At 37.7% G+C, this 20595-nt stretch overlaps 1 protein-coding gene and 1 pseudogene across 1 annotated transcript in view; both read left to right on the top strand.

Annotated features, from left to right (window-relative positions):
• Nucleotides 1-20312, top strand: part of EYS (eyes shut homolog) — a 1789541-nt gene extending 1769229 nt beyond the window's left edge. The window contains 2 exon segments of the mRNA XM_062187220.1: nucleotides 1949-2110; nucleotides 19111-20312. Of these exon segments, the coding sequence (XP_062043204.1) occupies nucleotides 1949-2110; nucleotides 19111-20312 (1364 nt within the window).
• LOC133756347 (BAG family molecular chaperone regulator 5-like) lies at nucleotides 3167-5025 on the top strand (annotated as a pseudogene).
• Nucleotides 20313-20595: the final 283 nt, after the last annotated feature.

Genomic DNA, 20595 nt, shown 5'->3' with positions numbered 1-20595 from the left:
AATGCTATGTAAATGATGGACTTCGGGTGCATGTTCATCAACTGTAATAAATGTACCACTCTCATGGAGGACAAGCAGCATATGTGCAGGCAGGGCGCTCAGTACTATGTACTCAGCTTTGCAGTGAGCCTAAAAATTAAACATTGTTTTTAAAAAATACCATGCAAGTTCATAAGTAAGAGTGTCAATTGTCAAATCAACAACAGGAGTCACTGTGCACTTACTCTACTCACTATGCGAATTAATGGTAAAACTACTACTCAAACAGTACTCTATACTTTGTGTGTCTGTGTGAGTGCAGTCTGTTGAAATCTTTACTTAGTATATACTAAGTTGATCTTCTGTATATAAAGAGAATTGAAAATGAATCTTAATGAAGAATGGGATGAAAGAGGGAGCGGGAGATGGGGTGGCTACAGGTGGGAGGGAGGTTATGGGAGGAAAAGCCGATATAATCCAAAAGTTGTACTTTTGAAATTTATATTTATTAAATAAAATTTGAAAAAATACTAGCAAGTATTTAAAAGTGTCAAGAAGCAAAATATAATATTACCATCATAAAATACTGAACGAAAAGAGCAAGTATATTAATCAGTTTCTATCTATGACACAATTTGTGTGAAATAAAGCATTAGATACATACACATTAACTGTATGCACATTTTAAAAAGTCAAGCTATATAAACTATGAACAGAGGTTTCTGGGGTTAAAGGATAAAAAACTTTTTAACTTTACACTCTTCTGTATGATTTGAATGTCTTACAATGAGTTTATAGCACATTAACAATACTTCTTTTTTTTTTAAAAAAAGATACCTACCTACTTTTTTTTTAACCCATCCTTAAAATGAAATTTATGAAAATGTTCAAAGAATGCCTGTGTCAGAAATAGCTGGGCTATATATTAAAATTGTGTTTCCTAGATCTTATCCCAGCTTTAATAAATCAGGTCCTCTAAGAGTGACATCTAAGATATTTGCATTCTTAGCCATATTACCAGGTTATTTAATATCTACCATTGCAAACTGCAGTAAGTCAAATGAAAGAATATACTCTTAAAAGAACAATAGCAAATGCTGGCACCTACTGGATAAGCACCAAGGAGTTATCTATGAAGCTAAAAGTGAAAAATAGCTAGTCATGGCCTGGTCCAAATGGGGAAAATGCTAAATGATTAATTATTCAAGAAGTATCACAAACCAGCACATACTCTAGGAAGCACTGTTATAATATGAAGAAGAAAGACGGAATATAGATTCCATAAGGATAAAAACTGCCAAATGTGCTGAACTTTTTTCTTCCTAATTCCCACCTGTTCAGTTATACATAAAAGCAATATCTGATTGTAAATCTGTATAATGATTCTACTTTCATTCATATTGAAATGGATTTTTCTCATGTTTAACAACGAAAAAGTAAAACTAGGAGTTAACACTTTCTGAAGATAGGGACTTAAAATATTATCAAGTAAACTGACATTTATGTCTTTTTTTCATTTAGTCTATCTTGACTAAATTATACCCTATATTTGAATCAGGAGTATAGAATTTGAGTAATAATCATAGTTATGCTTTCCATCTCCCACTATTTGAACCACCTTTCTGAAAACATTAGTAAAGTAAGACAGTCCCAAGAATCTCAGCTGCGAATATTTTGTGCCTCTATAATGCAATCTAAAGTAGAATTGAATTGTGTCACACAGTACATCAAAAAAGTCATAATTGCCAGAACAGAAGACTTTCCAATAATTTCCCTTACCACATAAGCATGCAAATAGTAGGATTTCAATAGGTTCACAAAGTTGTTGGGGCTTGGCATATTCTCCAACTAGCAACTTTGGGAAGATAAATTCTAAAATTCAAAAATTACAAAGCAGTTTACTGTATTTATGAACAATATTTTTAAAAATTCAGATGACTCAAAGTTTTTTCTCTCTCCTTCCCCTCAGCTTTCTCTATAAGTGATCCATCTTTCAGAAGTGATGAATTATCCTGGATGTCTTTTGCTCCCTTTCAAATTCGAAAAAAAACTCACATACAATTACAGTTTCAGCCTCTTGCTATGGAGGGGATCCTATTTTATGTTGCAAAACACTTAAAAGCACAATCAGGTAAGACTGGCAGAATCTCTGCAGGAAAATTTAAAATCCTAATGAATTTCTAATATTTTTATTTAACAGGATTTTAAAATTTTAAAGTCAACTAACCTAGAAAATATGTAAACACTTGATACTTTAATTCTATCGTCACTCCATGTGTATGCTTATGAATTTAGAGTCCCTATATATGTATGTCATATATATATATATATATAGTCAGTAAAATAATAAGAGTGTTGTTGGAACTACATTAGCAGGAAAACGTTTACTTTGGCTCATGATTCTGGAAGTTTAGAGCATGTTGCCAACAACTTCTGGTGAATATGTCATACCCTATACTCTTTCATCACCCCAAGCACTGACTGGAGCTCCCTGGCCCGACCAGCACACTCTAAACAAAAACTCCACTAAGCCACAGAAGCATATTTCAAAGACAAAAGCCATCAGATAAAACCAACAAGTGGTCCACATATGCCTAAAAATGAATACAGAAATACAAGAAACATGAATAAGGAGAAGATGATTCCCCAAAAGAACCCAACAATACTTCAGTATTAGAATGTGAAGACAAACAGATGATGAAATGCCTGAAAAAGAATTCAAAAGAATGATAACACTACTCAAAAACAATAAAAACAAAGTTCACAGGTAAAAGAAATCCATATAAGACATGGATAAACAATTTTGCTAGGCAGGTAGAGAAATCAAACTGAAATATTAGAAATAAAGAATTCAATATATCAAATTGAAAATACAGTGGAAATCCTTAACAACAGACTTGGAAGCAGAATAAAGAATATCCAAACTAGAAAACAAATCTTTGACAATATCTAAGTCAGACAAAAAAAAAAGAAAAAAGAAAAAAGAAAAATTAGAAGAATTGAAAGTAGTGTTAGAGATTTATGGGATATAGTCAAATGATCTAACATAGGGTCTTAGGAGTTCCTGAAGCTGTGGAAAGAGAATGAATTAGAAGGCATATTCAGCAAAATAAAAGCAGAAAACTCCCCTAGTTAAGAGAAAGAAAGGGACATCTAAGTACAGAAGAACACAGAACTCCTAACAGACATGACCAAAAAAGATCACCACCACACATTACAGATAAACTTTCAACAGTAAAACATAGAAAAGATATGTGCACAAGAGAAACACCAGATTACTTCAGGGGATCTCCAGTTAGACTGACAGCCGACTTCTCATCAGAGACCCAACAGACTAGGTGAGAATGGAATGAAATGGTCCAAGTCCTAAAAGAAACTGTCAATCCAAAATACGATACCCAACAAAGCACCTATTTATAAACGAAGGTGAAATAAAGACCTTACAAAACAGAAATTGATTTTGTCACCACTCGTCCAGCCTTACAAATGCTTAAGGATGTGCTACGCAAGAAACAAAGAAAGATACTCATGATTGTGAATCAATGTGAAGGCAGAATGTCTAGTAAAAGTATGCAGGGAATCCAAAGCAAACAATAGGAATATTTATGGAAAAAGAGCAGTGCCACGTTGTTTCTTATCAATAATAACCTTGAATGTAAATGGCCAAAATTCTCAGAATTAAAAGATCCTGCCTGAGCACAAAGGTGCAAGGGGCACAGTGCTTGTGAAATGACACAACCAACATATAGATATGGGAAACCAACCTCCTTCTATTAGTAGGCTCCAGGAAATACAAAAGGAAGTAAAAAGCATAGAATGGCAAGTCATCAGCTTCAGTGGTCTGTCAGATGACAAGAATTACAAGAACAAAACACCTTTGAAACAGACTGTGGACACGGAAGGAAAAGGAGACATGTAGCAGGCCAGAAGAGGGCAGCACAAGAGACCAAGTGCCTTCTCAAGGAACTAAACAGAATGCAACCACCCATACCACATCAAGATCCAGCATATTTTTAAGGAAGCCCAGTCCCTGGTGCAAGAGAAGATTGTGCCTTTTTATAGTAGAGACAGCTGCGTGGCTGATGAATTTTAGGAAAGCATCCAGGACATCATCCTGAGGCTGACACAGGTGAAAACCAGGGAGACAACAACCTTGCAGAAAGGTATCATGCTTTAACCAAAATCCAATCTGTGCAAGAGATTATTGAAAACTACATAAAAAAAAAAAAACAGCCTTCACTGACACTTTCAGAGGATGTACATCCATCTGTTGCTAATATTAACTCTGTGATGTGCACTGTGAACAAAGCCTTAGGCACCGTGCTCAGAGTCCTGATGGGCATGTGCATTGATGAGTCATGCTGGCACTTATCATGCATGGGCTTGGGGTTGATTATGAACCTGGATGCTTTAGATGTGTAGCGACCCCCAGATATCAGAAACTACTGATGGAAGGTGTTCAAAGATATCAATAAATTATTGAAATATTTGAATTTAGAAGAGGAAGCAGACACTACTTATGTGTTTAACCTGGGACAGAATCACTCCATTTTAAAAATAGAAAAAAGTCCTCAAGAGAATTGAGAGAAATTAAAAAAATGAATTTCTCCAAGCACAAAATCCTCCTGAATTGTACCTGTGATCCAAAACAGAATCACAGGGTCTGATTGAACACCTGGATGAGGTAAATTTGAAGAAAAACCTCTGCATCTGGGAAGCCAGCAGAAGGGCAGTGACTGAAATGCAAACCCTGATCACGTACCTTGATGTGGAGGCGGCCCTGGAGAAGAGGAAGCTGTTTGTGAGCAAGGAGTACCTGTAGCACAATGGGGTCTGGAGTGTCCTTGGAAACCTGTCGGAGACCCAGGGAGAAGTTCTTTCCTTTGATGGAAACTAAAAATTGACAAGAACTGTATCTGGCTCACCAAGTAGGTGCTCACCATGGATGCTGTCCACCTACAGGGGGAGAAGTGCAAGGTGGCCCTGAAACAGGTCCAGAACATTCTCAGCTACCTCGACCTGAAATCCTGTGAGTGGGAGTACTAAAATACCAGAGGTCTCAGCCTTGACATTACTTGTATTGCAGTTTATATGTACTAGTGTCTTTCAGTACATTGAGTCTAAATGTGATTTATACATGCATATTTCAATCTGTGTTTATAACTGAACAAATGATATTAACTCTGCTTTTGATGTTGCAAAACAAATATCATTACAGCACATTCACTTTTCAGGAAAAAGATACTAGCTGAGTGAATTAAACAAGAAGCATCTATTTGCTGCTTACAAGAAATATACCACACCAACAAAGATACACATGGTCTGAAAGCAAAAGGATAAAAAAAAATACTCTAAAGAGATATGGTAACAGAAAGCAAAAAAAGAGCAGGAGTAGCCATCATAATATCAGGCAAAATACACTTTTTTTGTATTTGACAGATAGAGTTACAGACAGTGAGAGAGTGAGAGAGAGAGAGAGAGAAAGGTCTTTCTTCCGTTGCTTCACCCCCAAAGTGGCTGCCACAGCTGGTGCTGCGCTGATCTGAAGCCAGGAGCATGGTGTTTCCTCCTGGTCTCACATGCAGGTGCAGGGGCCCAAGCACTTGGGCCATCCTCCACTGCCCTCCTGGGCCACAGCACAGAGCTGGTCTGGAAGAGGAGCAACAGGGACTAGAACCTGGCGCTCATATGGGGTGCTGGCGCCACAGGCAGAGGATTAACCAAGTGAGCCTCAGCGCTGGCCCCCAGGCAAGATACACTTTCACGCAAACTGTTATGGGAGACAAAGAAGGGCAGCATGTAATGATTAAAGGATCAATTCAACAGGAAGATGTGACTATAATAAATGTATATGCACCCAATGTCAGGGCACCTGGCTATTTAAAACAAATGTCAATCGATTTAAAGTGAGACACAGACTCCAATGAAATAGCAATGGGGGACTTCAACAGCCCACTTTCATCAGTGCACAGATCAGCTAGACAGGAAATCAACAAAGAAAACAACAGAGCTAATCTCTACTATAAACAAAATGGACCTAACATATCTTCAGAATATATATTCTTTTCATCAGTGCACAGAACTTTCTCTAGGATAGACCATATGCTAGGCCATAAAGCATTCAAAAAATTCAAAAAACCTGAAATCATACCATGTACCTTTTCTGGACATAATGGAATGAAGCTGGAAATTAACAACCTAAGGATCTATGGAACATATGCAAACACATGAAGACTGAACACCTTCTGAATAAACATGGAAGAAATCAGAAGGTAATTGAGTGGGAGCCAAGATGGCGGAAGAGTGAGGGCGCACACAACAGTTTGGGAAAAGAAATTTTAACAAGGGTGGAGTTACTGTACCCTTAAGAAGAGACTCAGAGGAAAAAACTGCAGAGGAAACTCTTCCGGATCTAGTGGATGTGACACGGAGGACCTACGAGGAGAGTAAGGTGGCCCACTGCAGCGCAGCGCCGCATCGAGCCCTGCCGAGCCGCACGGAGCCCCCCTGAGCCGCACCTAGCAGTGCCCAGCTGCGCCGCGCCGGCCCGACCCAACCCGCACTGAGCCGCGCCACGGACACGGGGGCCACTAGAGTTGGGAAAACAGTGAACCCAGCTACAGAAGCAGACCCACAGAATTTGAGCCCTGGCGCTGGAAGCACAGGTAACCCGAGACATTGGCAGTGAAGGTTAGACCGTGGTCCGAGCTCACGCGGGGGGGAGGGGGAACTACACTAGGCTGACTGGAAGAAAAAAAAAGGGGGGGGGGGGAACCAGCTGGGACACTAGCCTCTCTGCACTCTCCTTACAAACCCCAGAAAGACAAAGAGCAGGGACCACTTTACATAAGAAAAACAAACTCTTTACCTAGGCAACACTGAAGAACCAAACAGAGCTCTTTGGCCACACCTCCAAGATGCCAAACAAACGTAGAAACCAAGGTAACAAGATTAAGGAAGACACTATAATGCCCCAAAATGAAAAAGGCACCCCAATCCAAGATTATGAAGATGATGAGATAGAAGAAATGCAAGAAGCGGATCTCAAAAAATTGGTAAGATCATTAAGAAGCTCTCAAAAACAAATTCTTGAACTACAGAAATCCTTAATGGACAAGATAGAAAACCTCTCTCGCGAAAATGAAATATTAAGGAGGAATCAAAATGAAATGAAACAACTAGTAGAACAAGAAACAGTGATAGTGACGAGAAACCATAATGAAATGAAGAATTCAATAGATCAAATGACAAACACATTAGAGAGCCTTAAAAACAGAATGGGCGAAGCAGAAGAGAGAATATCGGAATTAGAAGACAGAGAACAGGAAAGGAAACGGGCAAACCAAAGAAAAGAAGAGGAAATTAGAAATCTAAAAAATATTGTTGGGAATCTACAGGATACTATTAAAAAACCCAACATTCGGGTCCTAGGAGTTCCTGAAGGCATGGAGAGGGAGAAAGGATTAGAAGGCCTTTTTAGTGAGATACTAGCAGAAAATTTCCCAGGTTTGGAGAAGGACAGAGACATCATAGTACAGAAAGCTCATAGAACCCCTAATAAACATGACCAAAAGAGATCCTCACCACGACACGTCGTAATCAAACTCACCACAGTGAAACATAAAGAAAAGATCCTAAAATGTGCAAGAGAGAAATGTCAGATTGCTCTCAGAGGATCTCCAATTAGACTCACAGCTGACTTCTCATCAGAAACCCTACAAGCTAGGAGAGAATGGCGAGCCATAGCCCAGGTACTAAGAGAGAAAAACTGCCAACCCAGAATATTATATCCTGCAAAGCTCTCATGTATGAATGAAGGTGAAATTAAGACCTTTCACCACAAACAGAAATTGAAAGAATTTGTCGCCACTCGTCCAGCCCTGCAAAAGATGCTTAAAGATGTGTTACATACAGAAACACAGAAACACGGTCACCAATATGAAAGAAGGTAAAGGAAGAAAACCCCACAGCAAAAGATCACAGGAATCTCAAACCATATATTAGAAAGTATCTTTGGCAAATGGCAGGGCAAAGTTACTCCTTCTCAATAGTCACATTGAATGTTAATGGCTTGAACTGTCCAGTTAAAAGACACCGATTGGCCGATTGGGTTAAGGAACAAAACCCATCTTTCTGCTGCTTACAAGAAACCCATCTATCCAACAATGATCCATACAGGCTGAAAGTGAAAGGCTGTAAAAAGATATACCATGCCAACAGAAATGAAAAAAGAGTGGGCGTAGCCATCTTAATATCGGACAACATAAACTTTACCACAAAAACTGTTAGGAGAGACAAAGAGGGGCACTATATAATGATTAAGGGATCCATTCAACAGGAAGATATAATGATTATCAATGTATATGCACCTAATTACAGGGCACCAGCTTATTTAAAAGACTTGTTAAGGGACTTAAAGGGAGACTTAGACCCCAATACAATAGTACTGGGGGACTTCAATACTCCACTCTCAGAGATAGATAGATCAACAGGACAGAAGATCAACAAGGAGACAGTAGATTTAAATGACACTATAGCCCAAATGGATCTAACAGATATCTACAGAACATTTCATCCTACATCTAAGGACTTTACATTCTTCTCAGCAGTACATGGAACCCTCTCTAGGATTGACCACATACTAGGCCATAAAGCAAGTCTCAGCAAATTCAAAAGAATTAGAATCATACCATGCAGCTTCTCAGACCACAAAGGAATGAAATTGGAAATTAGCAACTCAGGAATCCCTAGAGCACGTGCAAACACATGAAGATTGAACAACATGCTCCTGAATGAACAAAGGGTCATAGAAGAAATTAAAAGAGAAATCAAAAGCTTTCTGGAAGTAAATGAGGATAACAGCACAACATACCAAAACCTATGGGATACAACAAAAGCAGTGTTAAGAGGAAAGTTTATATCAATAGGTGCCCACATCAAGAAATTGGAAAGGCACCAAATAGATGAGCTTTCAAGTCATCTCAAGGATCTAGAAAATCTGCAGCAAACCAAACCCAAACCCAGTAGGAGAAGAGAAATAATTAAAATCAAAGAAGAAATCAACAGGATTGAATCCAAAAAAATATTACAAAAAATCAGCCAAACGAGGAGCTGGTTTTTTGAAAAAATAAACAAAATTGACACCCCATTGGCCCAACTAACTAAAAAAAGAAAAGACCCAAATCAATAGGATCAGAGATGAAAAGGGAAACGTAACAACAGATGCCACAGAAATAAAAAGAATCATCAGAAATTACTACAAGGACTTGTATGCCAGCAAACAGGGAAATCTATCAGAAATGGACAGATTCTTGGACACATACAACCTACCTAAATTGAGCCAGGAAGACATAGAAAACCTAAACCGACCAATAACTGACACAGAAATTGAAACAGTAATAAAGGCCCTCCCAACAAAGAAAAGCCCAGGGCCAGATGGATTCACTGCTGAGTTCTACCAGACATTTAGAGAAGAACTAACACCAATTCTTCTCAAACTATTCAGAGCAATCGAAAAAGAGGGAATCCTCCCAAATTCTTTCTATGAAGCCACCATCACCTTAATTCCTAAGCCAGAAAAAGATGCAACATTGAAAGAGAATTACAGACCAATATCCCTGATGAACATAGATGCAAAAATACTCAATAAAATTCTGGCCAATAGAATGCAACAACACATCAGAAAGATCATCCACCCAGACCAAGTGGGATTTATCCCCAGTATGCAGGGATGGTTCAACATTCGCAAAACAATCAACGTAATACACTACATTAACAGACTGCAGAAGAAACACCATATGATTCTCTCAATAGACGCAGAGAAAGCATTTGATAAAATACAACACCCTTTCATGATGAAAACTCTAAGCAAACTGGATATGGAAGGAACATTCCTCAATACAATCAAAGCAATATATGAAAAACCCACGGCCAACATCCTATTGAATGGGAAAAAGTTGGAAGCATTTCCACTGAAATCTGGTACCAGACAGGGATGCCCACTCTCACCACTGCTATTCAATATAGTTCTGGAAGTTTTGGCCAGAGGTATTAGGCAAGAAAAAGAAATTAAAGGGATACAAATCGAGAAGGACGAACTCAAACTATCCCTCTTTGCAGATGATATGATTCTTTATTTAGGAGACCCAAAGAACTCTACTAAGAGACTGCTGGAACTCATCGAAGAGTTTGGAAAAGCAGCAGGATATAAAATCAATGCACAAAAATCAACAGCCTTTGTATACACAGGCAATGCCACGGCTGAGGAAGAACTTCTAAAATCAATCCCATTCACAATAGCTACAAAAACAATCAAATACCTTGGAATAAACTTAACCAAAGACGTTAAAGATCTCTATGATGAAAACTAGAAAACCTTACAGAAAGAAATAGAAGAGGATACCAAAAAATGGAGAAATCTTCCATGCTCATGGATTGGAAGAATCAATATCATCAAAATGTCTATTCTCCCAAAAGCAATTTATACATTCAATGCAATACCAATCAAGATACCAAAGACCTTCTTCTCAGATCTGGAAAAAATGATGCTGAAATTCATATGGAGACACAGAAGACCTCGAATAGCCAAAGCAATCCTGTACAATAAAAACAAAGCCGGAAGCATCACAATACCAGATTTCAGGACATACTACAGGGCAGTTGTTATCAAAACAGCATGGTACTGGTACAGAAACAGATGGATAGACCAATGGAACAGAATAGAAACACCAGAAATCAATCCAAACATCTACAGCCAACTTATATTTGACCAAAGAGCCAAATCTAATCCCTGGAATAAGGACAGTCTATTCAATAAATGGTGCTGGGAAAATTGGATTTCCACGTGCAGAAGCATGAAGCAAGACCCATACCTATCACCTTACACAAAAATTCACTCAACATGGATTAAAGACTTAAATCTACGACCAGACACCATCAAATTATTAGAGAGCATTGGAGAAACCCTGCAAGATATAGGTACCGGCAAAGACTTCTTGGAAAATACTCCAGCAGCACAGGCAGTCAAAGCAAAAATTAACATTTGGGATTGCATCAAATTGAGAAGTTTCTGTACTTCAAAAGAAACAGTCAGGAAAGTGAAGAGGCAACCGACAGAATGGGAAAAAATATTTTCAAACTATACTACAGATAAAGGATTAATAACCAGAATCCACAAAGAAATCAAGAAAATCCACAACAACAAAACAAACAACCCACTTAAGAGATGGGCCAAGGACCTCAATAGACATTTTTCGAAAGAGGAAATCCAAATGGCTAACAGACACATGAAAAAATGTTCAAGATCACTAGCAATCAGAGAAATGCAAATCAAAACCACAATGAGGTTCCATCTCACCCCGGTGAGAATGGCTCACATTCAGAAATCTAACAACAGCAGATGCTGGAGAGGATGTGGGGAAAAAGGGACACTAACCCACTGTTGGTGGGAATGCAAACTGGTTAAGCCACTATGGAAGTCTGTCTGGAGATTCCTCAGAAACCTGAACATAACCCTACCATACAACCCAGCCATCCCACTCCTTGGAATTTACCCAAAGGAAATTAATTTGGCAAATAAAAAAGCCATCTGCACATTAATGTTTATTGCAGCTCAATTCACAATAGCTAAGACCTGGAACCAATCTAAATGCCCATCAACAGTAGATTGGATAAAGAAATTATGGGACATGTACTCCATAGAATACTATACAGCAGTAAGAAACAACGAAACCCGGTCATTTGCAACAAGATGGAGCAATCTGGAAAACATCATGCTGAGTGAATTAAGCCAGTCCCAAAGAGAAAAATATCATTTGTTTTCCCTGATCGGTGACAAATGAGCACCAAAGGGGAAACCTGTTAAGTGAAATGGACACTATAAGAAACAATGAACTGATCAGCTCTTGTCCTGACTTTAGATGTACAATGTAATACTTTTTCCTTTTTAGTATTTGTTGTTGTTGTTGTTGTTCTAGTACTAGTGGTTGAACTATGTAATTAACACACAATTATTCTCTGGTGTTTAAATTTTAACTGAAAAGTGATCCCTGTTAAATTTAAGAGTGGAAAAAGAGAGGGAGGAGATATACAATTTGGAACATGCTCAATCGGACTTTCCGCAAATGGTGGAGTTAGAAATGTGCCAGGGGATTCCAACACAATCCCATCAAGGTGGCATGTACCAATGCCATCGCACTAGTCCAAGTGATCAATTTCAGCTCACAATTGATGGCTCTGATAGGTCTAAGAGTCAAAGGGATCACACAAACAAGACTAGTGTCTGCTAATACTAACTGATAGAATCAAAAAGGGAGAGAAAGATCCAACATGGGAAGCGGGATACACAGCAGACTCATAGAATGGCAGATGTCCTAAACAACACTCTGGCCTCAGAATCAGCCCTCAAGGCATTCGGATCTGGCTGAAGAGCCCATGAGAGTATAGTAGGCATGGAAAGCCAAGATATCATGGGAAAAAAAAAAAAGGCCTAAATGAATGATCTCTGTGAGTGAGATCCCAGTGGAAAGAACGGGGCCATCAAAGAAGGAGGTACCCTTCTCCGAAGGGAGGAGAGAACCTCCACTTTGACTATGACCCTATCGGAATAAGATCAAAGTCAGCGAACTCTAAAGGCTTCCATAGCCCTGGCAACTCATGACTAGAGCCTAGGGAGATTACTGACGCCATGAACAGGAGTGTGAAATTGTTAAGTCAGCAACAGGAGTCACTGTGTACTTACACCCTATGTGGGATCTGTCCTTAATGTGTTGTCTAATGTGAAGTGATGCTATTACTAGTACTGAAACAGTATTTTTATACTTTGTGTTTCTGTGTGGGTACAAACTGATGAGGTCTTCACTAATTATATACTGAATTGCTCTTCTGTATATAAAGAGAATTGGAAATGAAAAAAAAACAACCTGGTGTTAAATTGGAAATGGCATAGAAAATTAATTAATTTTTTTAAAAAACTATTATGTAGGATCTCTGTCTTTAATGTGCTGTACATTGTTATTTAATGCTATAATTAGTACTCCAATGGTAGTTTTTTCACTTTATGTTGCTATATGGGCAAACTCTTGAAATCTATACCTAATATGTACTAAACTGATCTTCTGTATATAAAGAGAATTGAAAATGAATCTTTATGTGAATGGAAGGGGAAAGGGAGCGGGAAAGGGGAGGGTTGCGGGTGGGAGGGAAGTTATGGGAGGGGGGAAGCCATTGTAACCCATAAGCTGTACTTTGGAAATTTATATTCATTAAATAAAAGTTTAAAAAAAAAAAGAAATCAGAAGGTAATTGAAAAAATTCCCAGAAATGAATGAAGATGAAAACAAAACACATCAAAAAATTATGGGATATAGGAAAAGCATTCTTGAGAGAGTTTACAGCAGGTAGTGCCTGTATCAAAGAACTCAAAAGATATCAAATAAATGAGCTTCAATGCATCTCATGCACATAAGAAACAACAACCAAATCTAACATTAGTAGGAGTAAAGAAATAATTAAATACACAAAATTGAAACCAAAAAAAATCACCGAAGAGGTTTTGAAAAAATAAAACTGATACACCCAATTAAGACCCCCAAAAAAGACAGAAGACCCCAGTTGATAAAATGAGAAGAAAAGGAAATGTAACAAAGGATGTTACAGAAATAAAAAGAATCATCCAGAATTACTAGAAACAGCTATATGCCAACAAACTGGAAAACCCAGAAGAAACAAATTCCTGGACACATAGAATCTACCAAAATTAAGGCACGAAAACATCAAAAATCTAAACCGAACAATAACCAAGATGGAGACGGAATCAGCAATAAAGATCCTCCCAAGAAAGCATGGGACCAGATAGTTTTCACTGCTGACTTCTACCAAGAACTAATTCCAATTCTTCTGGTGCTATTCAAAACAACTGAAAGGAAGGACATCCTCCCAAAGTGCTTCTAGGAGGCCAGCATCACCTTGATTCAAAAACCAGAAAAACATACAACAGAAGAAAAACAACTATAGACCAATATAACTGCTGAACATAAATGCAAAAATCCTAAACGAAATACTAGCTAATGGAATCCAACAACACATCAGAAAGATCATTCTCCCAGATCAAATGGGATTTATCCCTGGTATGCAGAGATGGTTGAACATATACAAATCAATGAATGTGATACATCACCTTAAAAAATTGAACATTCAGGGCTGGAACTGTGGTATAGCAGGTAAAGCCACCGCCTGCAGGGCCAGCGTCCCATATGGACAGTGGTTCAATTCCTGCTTGCTTCACTTCCAATCCAGCTTTCTGCTATGGCCTGGGAAAGCAATGGAAGATGGCCCCAAGTCCTTGGAGCCCTGCACCTGCGTGGGAGACACGAAGAAGCTCCTGGCTTCAGATTAGTGCAGTTCTGGCCATTATGACCATCTGGGGAGCGAATCAGCAAATGGAATACCTCTCTTTCAAATAAATAAATATTTTAAAAATTGAATGAAAACCATGATTATCTCAATAAATGCAGAGAAAGCATTTGATAAAATACATTTAATCATCAAAACCTTAAGCAAATTGGATATATTGGATATACAACAAAAATTCCTCAACATAATCAATACAATATATGAAGCCATAGCCAGCAACAAATTGATGGGAAAAGTTGTACACATTTTCACTAACATTCAGAACCAGACAAGGATGCCCACTTTCACCACTGCTATTCAATATAGCCTGGGAAGTTTTAGCCAGAGACATTAGGCAAGTAAAATAAATCAAACAGATACAAATTGGAAAGGAGGGAGTCAAACTATCCTTGTTTGCAGATGACATAATTCTATAAGTAGAGGAACCAGAGTCTCCATTAAGAGATTACTGGAACTCATAAGAGTTTGGTAAAGTGGCAGGATGTAAAATTAACACAAAAAACAACAGTCTTTGTATACCCAGACAATGCCACGGCTGAAAAAGAACTTTTAAGAGCAGTTCCATTCACAATAGCTTAAAAAAAGGAAGTCTTCCATGCTTGTGGATTGGAAGAATTAGTAACATCAAAACATCAAAATGTCCATACTGGGGTCCGTGATGTGATGCAGTAGACTAAGCCTCCACCTGTGGCACTGGTATCCCATAAAGGTGCCAACTCAAGTCCCAGCTGCTCATCTTCCAATGCAGCAGTGAAAGATGGCCCAAGTGCTTGGGCTCCTGCATCCGCGTGGGAGAACCTGAAGAAGCTCCTAGCTCTGCCTGTTGCAGCCATCTGGGGAGTGAACCAGTAGATAGAAGACCTTTCTCTCTGTCTCTCCCTTTGTAACTCTGCCTCGCAAGTGAATGAAATTTTAAATTTTTTAAAAAAATTATTATCCTTGTACCTCATAGAGTAGTTGCAAGATTAGATGAATAAAAAAAATCCATACTACCAAAGCAACTTACATATTCAATGCTATTGCAATCAAAATACCAACATTCTTCTCAGATAAAGAAAACTATCCTATAATTCATGTGAAAACATAAGAAACCCTAAATAGCTAAATAAATCTTAAATAAGCAAAACAGAGCCAGAAACATCACAATACCAGATTTCAAGACATACTACAGGGTAGTAGTATGCCTAGTATTGCCACAACAGTAGACATGTAGACCAATTGAAAAGATAGAAGCCTCAGAAATCAATCCACATATCTACAGCCAATTAATCTTTGAAAGTGGAGCTAAAATAATCCCTGGAGAAAGAACAGTCTTTCCAACAAATACACTTGAAAAATTGGTTCTCTGAATGCAGAATGAAACAAGACCCCTACCTAACATTTAAAAAAAAAAAAAAATGGATCAAGGATCTAAATCTACAACCTGATCCATTAAATTACTAGAGGGTACATTGGGGAAACTCTGCAAAACACTGGCATAGGCAAAATCTTCTTGGAAAAGATTCCAGAAGCATAGACAATCAAAGCAAAAATTGATAAATATGTAACAGCAATGTAAGAACCTTCTGCACTGCAAAGGAAACACTTAACAAAATGAAAAAGCAACCAAAAAATGGGGAGATATTTGCAAATTATGCAATTCAAAGAATATTCAGAATGTATAAAAAGCTCAAGAAACTCAACAACAAAACAAATGATCCAGTTAACAAATGGGCAAAAGACTTGAAGAGGCATTTTTAAAAGGATGAAACTCAAATGGCCAACAGACACCATTAAGATTTTCAGGATCACTAGCCATTGGGCAAATGCAAATAAAACCACAATGAAGTTTCACCTCACCCCAGATAGAATGGCTATCATCCAAAAATCAAAAAACAATAAATGCTAGCAAGGGTGCCACGAAAAAGGGTACCCTAATACACTGTTATTGGGAATATAAACTAGTAGAGCCACTGTGAAAGGTAGCATGGAAATGCCTCAGACATGTGAAAATAGATTTACCACATGACCCAGCTGTCCCAACCCTAGGAATTTACCCAAACCAAATGAAACTGGCATATGAAAGTCATTTGATTCCCCATGTTTACTGCAGCTCAATTTACAATCGCTAAGATATAGAATCAACCCAGATGTCCATCAACTGATGACTAGATAAAATGTGGTCTATACACACTGTGGACTACTAGTCAGCCATTAAAAAAAAAAAAAAGAATGAAATCCTGTCTTTGGCAACAAAATGAATACACTGGAAACCATTATGCTGAGTGAAATACCCCAGACCCCAAAAGACAAATATTCTTGTTTCCCTGACTTGTGGTAACTATTGTATAGAGCACAAAAAAAAAGTATTATATATGAGTGAAATTGACATTTTGAGATTTTATTATTTACAGCCTTTGTCTATACTCTTGATGAACAGTGGTTTTTCTACTTACTGCTTGTTGACTATTTAGTACATGACTAATCTTGTGATTATAAAATAAACTGTCTTTTTAAGAAAAATATTGGGCATTTATTTATATGTCAGGCACTATGCTCAGTTCTAAGCATATACTTGGGCCACATCAAACAATGTCCCCACTCTTTAAGGCCTTTAAGACAGTGGATGAGGCAGTCATTAATCAAACACATAAGGACATAGAGGATTATATTCATAAACATTTTCTATGACAAAAAATTTATCAAAGCAAAAGGAAAAAGTTTGATAAGTGCATGACTGTAAAGCTGTCACATTTTACAACCATCCCATTTGTAGAGACCACAATGGGACTGGAAGAAAGACTACTTTTTGGAAAGAGGTAAGAATGCATGGCATTCCAGAAGGAAAAAGAGCACCGTGCCAAATATACCTCAATGAAAAGAGTATGAAATGGTAAAAGAGAACAATGATTCACTATGTAAACCACTTTGCTACCCAGTTGAAGCAATCCTGCATTGAAAAGCTGCATTGTTTTCTCGTGTTTGTAGTTCCCTTATTTCCCTCTGAATGCTTCACTGCAACTTTCATGGTGGGTCGTATTTGTTCACATACAACATATCTAGTCATGATATAAAAATTGTGAAGGAAAACCAAAACCTGACCAACTCTACAACATCAAAGAAGACTTCTCTGAGGAAGTGGCATTTAATCTTGAGACCTGATTAGCTGAGGTGGAATGAGGTTGAACTGTGTTCCAAATCAGACCAACATGCACAAGAGCTCTGGTGCAGGATGATAAAACTCCATGGTTACAGAAAACAGTGGAGGGATAGGGAGAGCACACTTTAAGATGCAGAGGGAAAAGAGCTAGGAACCAGCAGAGCAATGATATTTAAAGAGCTTAGGTGCCTATTTTAAAAAGCAGTGCCATTACAGGGTCATAGGTAGCATAAAAATAAGGGTTTCATTTGAAAACATCACTCTAGCTTTAGTGCAGATTAGAAAAACAAATTGGGAAAGGAAAAGTGAATAAGGCTCTTGCAACAGATCAGCTAAAGATAATGAGCTAAGGTGGCAGGACAAAAGTGAACAGCATTTATAATGAGCTGAAATATTATTAATGTATCTGATTGGGCCATCAAAGTAGGAAGTACCTTTCTCTGAAGGGAGAGAACTTCCACTTTGACTATGACCTTGTCTAAATATTATCAGAGTCAGCAAACTCAAAAGGCCTCCATAGCCCTGGCAACTCATGACAAGAGCCTAGGGTGATTACTGATGCCATAAACAAGAGTGTCAATTTGTTAAGTCAACAACAGTCACTGTGCACTTACTCCTCATGTAGGATCTCTGTCCTTAATGTGCTGTACACTGTGATTTAATGCTATAACTAGTACTGAAACAGTATTTTACACTTTGTGTTTCTGTGTGGGTGCAAACTGTTGAAATCTTTACTTAATTTATACTAAATTGATCTCCTGTATATAAAGATAATTGAAAATGAATCTTGATGCCAAATGGAATGGGAGAGGGAGCGGGAGATGGGAGGGTTGCGGGTGGGAGGGAAGTTATGGGGGGGAAAAGCCATTGTAATCCATAAGCTGTACTTTGGAAATTTATATTTATTAAATAAAAGTTTAAAAAAATATCCATTTAAGATCTTGTAATAGATTGTGTGAGGTCAAGAAAGGATGGTACTAAGCATCAAAAATAAGTTCCTGACTTGAAAAATTGAATGGATGAGGAAATGACAGCTTGGGAAAATTGGAAAAAGCCCAGTTTATGGGAGGAAGTTCACAGAGATACAAGGCTTTTGAGGTGTGTTTTTAACACTCAGCAGAAATTTTAAATTAGGATTTGTACACTTGTAGATCCAACAGAACACAAAGAAAGCTGTTTGGAAGACATACATCGAGTTTGTCACAGCACCACTATTAAATGCTTTCTCGTCTGTCTCCCCAGTCTCATCAAAAAATCAATGTAATAAAATGTCAAGGCTACTGATTTTTTACACCTTAACCATTAATCATTAAAGAGAAACATTTTTAACACAGAACCACAATTCCCCCATTTAGTGCCATCTAAAATCAGGGATAATATCTGGTCAGTTGCTAAATGAAATGAAACATAGCACATATGTATAAAGGGTATGTTTTGATCTGCAAGTGGAAATATAAGTCTTTAACCTCATTGTGCTCCAGATTCGTTATTTTTCAATACCAAAACTTACCTAAGCCACCAGAAAATCTCTTAATGTAATTCTATTTTATTGTTACTAAACTGTTTTTCTTTTTTGACAGGTGATTTTCTATGTCTCTCTTTAGTAAAAGGTTCTGTTCAACTTCGCTACAATCTTGGTGACAGAACCATCATTCTAGAAAATCCCCAAAAAGTAACTACCAATGGAAGTATCTGGCACATGATTAAAGCTGGAAGAGTTGGTGCAGAAGGCTACCTGGAAGTAGACGGCATGAACATAATAGAAAAAGCCTCTGCTAAAATGAGCTCCCTGGATACAAATACAGATTTCTATATTGGAGGACTATCATCCTTAAATCTTGTAAACCCCATGGCAACAGCCAATGAACCTGCAGGTTTTCAAGGTTGTGTCCGAGAAGTTATTATAAATAATCAAGAATTACAATTAACCGAATTAGGAGCAAAAGATGGTTCAAATGTTGGTGACTGTGATGGGACAGCCTGTGGATACAGTACGTGCAGAAATGGGGGAGAATGTATGGTAAATGGTACAGCATTTTCTTGCAGGTGCTTGCCACATTGGGCTGGAAATACATGTAATGAGTCTGTGCATTGTCTGAATAACCCTTGTCTCCACCAATCTCTATGTATACCTGACCAATCCTTTTCTTACAGTTGTCTATGTACTTTAGGTTGGGTGGGAAGGCATTGTGAAAACAAAACTTCATTTTCAACTGCAAAATTTATGGGTAATTCTTACATTAAATACAGTGATCCAAATTATAAAGAAAGAAACCTTCAGTTCACTACTGTTTCTTTAAATTTCAGTACTACTGAAACAGAAGGCTTAATAGTTTGGATGGGAAAAGCTCAAAATGAAGAAAACGATTTTTTGGCAATTGGTCTCCACAATCAGACCTTGAGAATTGCAGTTAACCTGGGAGGAAAAATCTCTGTGTCAGTAAGTTACAGCAATGTCACATTCTGTTGTAACAAATGGCACCATGTAGCTGTAAATCAAAACCAGACTCTTATCACGGCCTACCTAGACAGCAGCTTGATTCTTTCTAAGGGTATTGATTCACACAAAACATTTGTTGCTCTAAACTATGGTGGTATTTGTTATCTAGGGGGCTTTGAATATGGCCGGAAAGTTAATATCATTACTCAAGAGATTTTCAAAAGAGATTTTGTGGGCAAAATAAAAGATGTTGTGCTTTTTCAGGACTCAAAAAAAATTGAGTTAATCAAATCAGAAGGGCACAATGTTTATGATGGAGATGAAAATAATTAAGTTACCTGATGCTAACACTGGCAATTTTGATAGTTCTTTGATATGCTGGTTAAAGGGAATCAAAATATCACCTGAAAGTCTACATACTATGACAACTTTTCCATAAACCTGTAAAGTATAGCTACAGAAAAGGTTTTGTTTGCTTTTCCTACATCTAGCCGAAGATGTTGATTTCTAACTTTTATCTCCATCAGTTCATTTTGTTTTTTCATCTGAGTTTTTTCAAATAAAATTCAAATGAGAGTTTGTTATAGGTATAAAGAAATAAAGTTATTACTCAAGGTAGATTTAA

The sequence above is a fragment of the Lepus europaeus genome, chromosome 3 (assembly GCF_033115175.1).
Source record: "Lepus europaeus isolate LE1 chromosome 3, mLepTim1.pri, whole genome shotgun sequence".
In the NCBI taxonomy this organism is placed as follows: Eukaryota; Metazoa; Chordata; class Mammalia; order Lagomorpha; family Leporidae; genus Lepus; species Lepus europaeus.
This window is presented reverse-complemented; position numbering and strand designations above follow the sequence as displayed.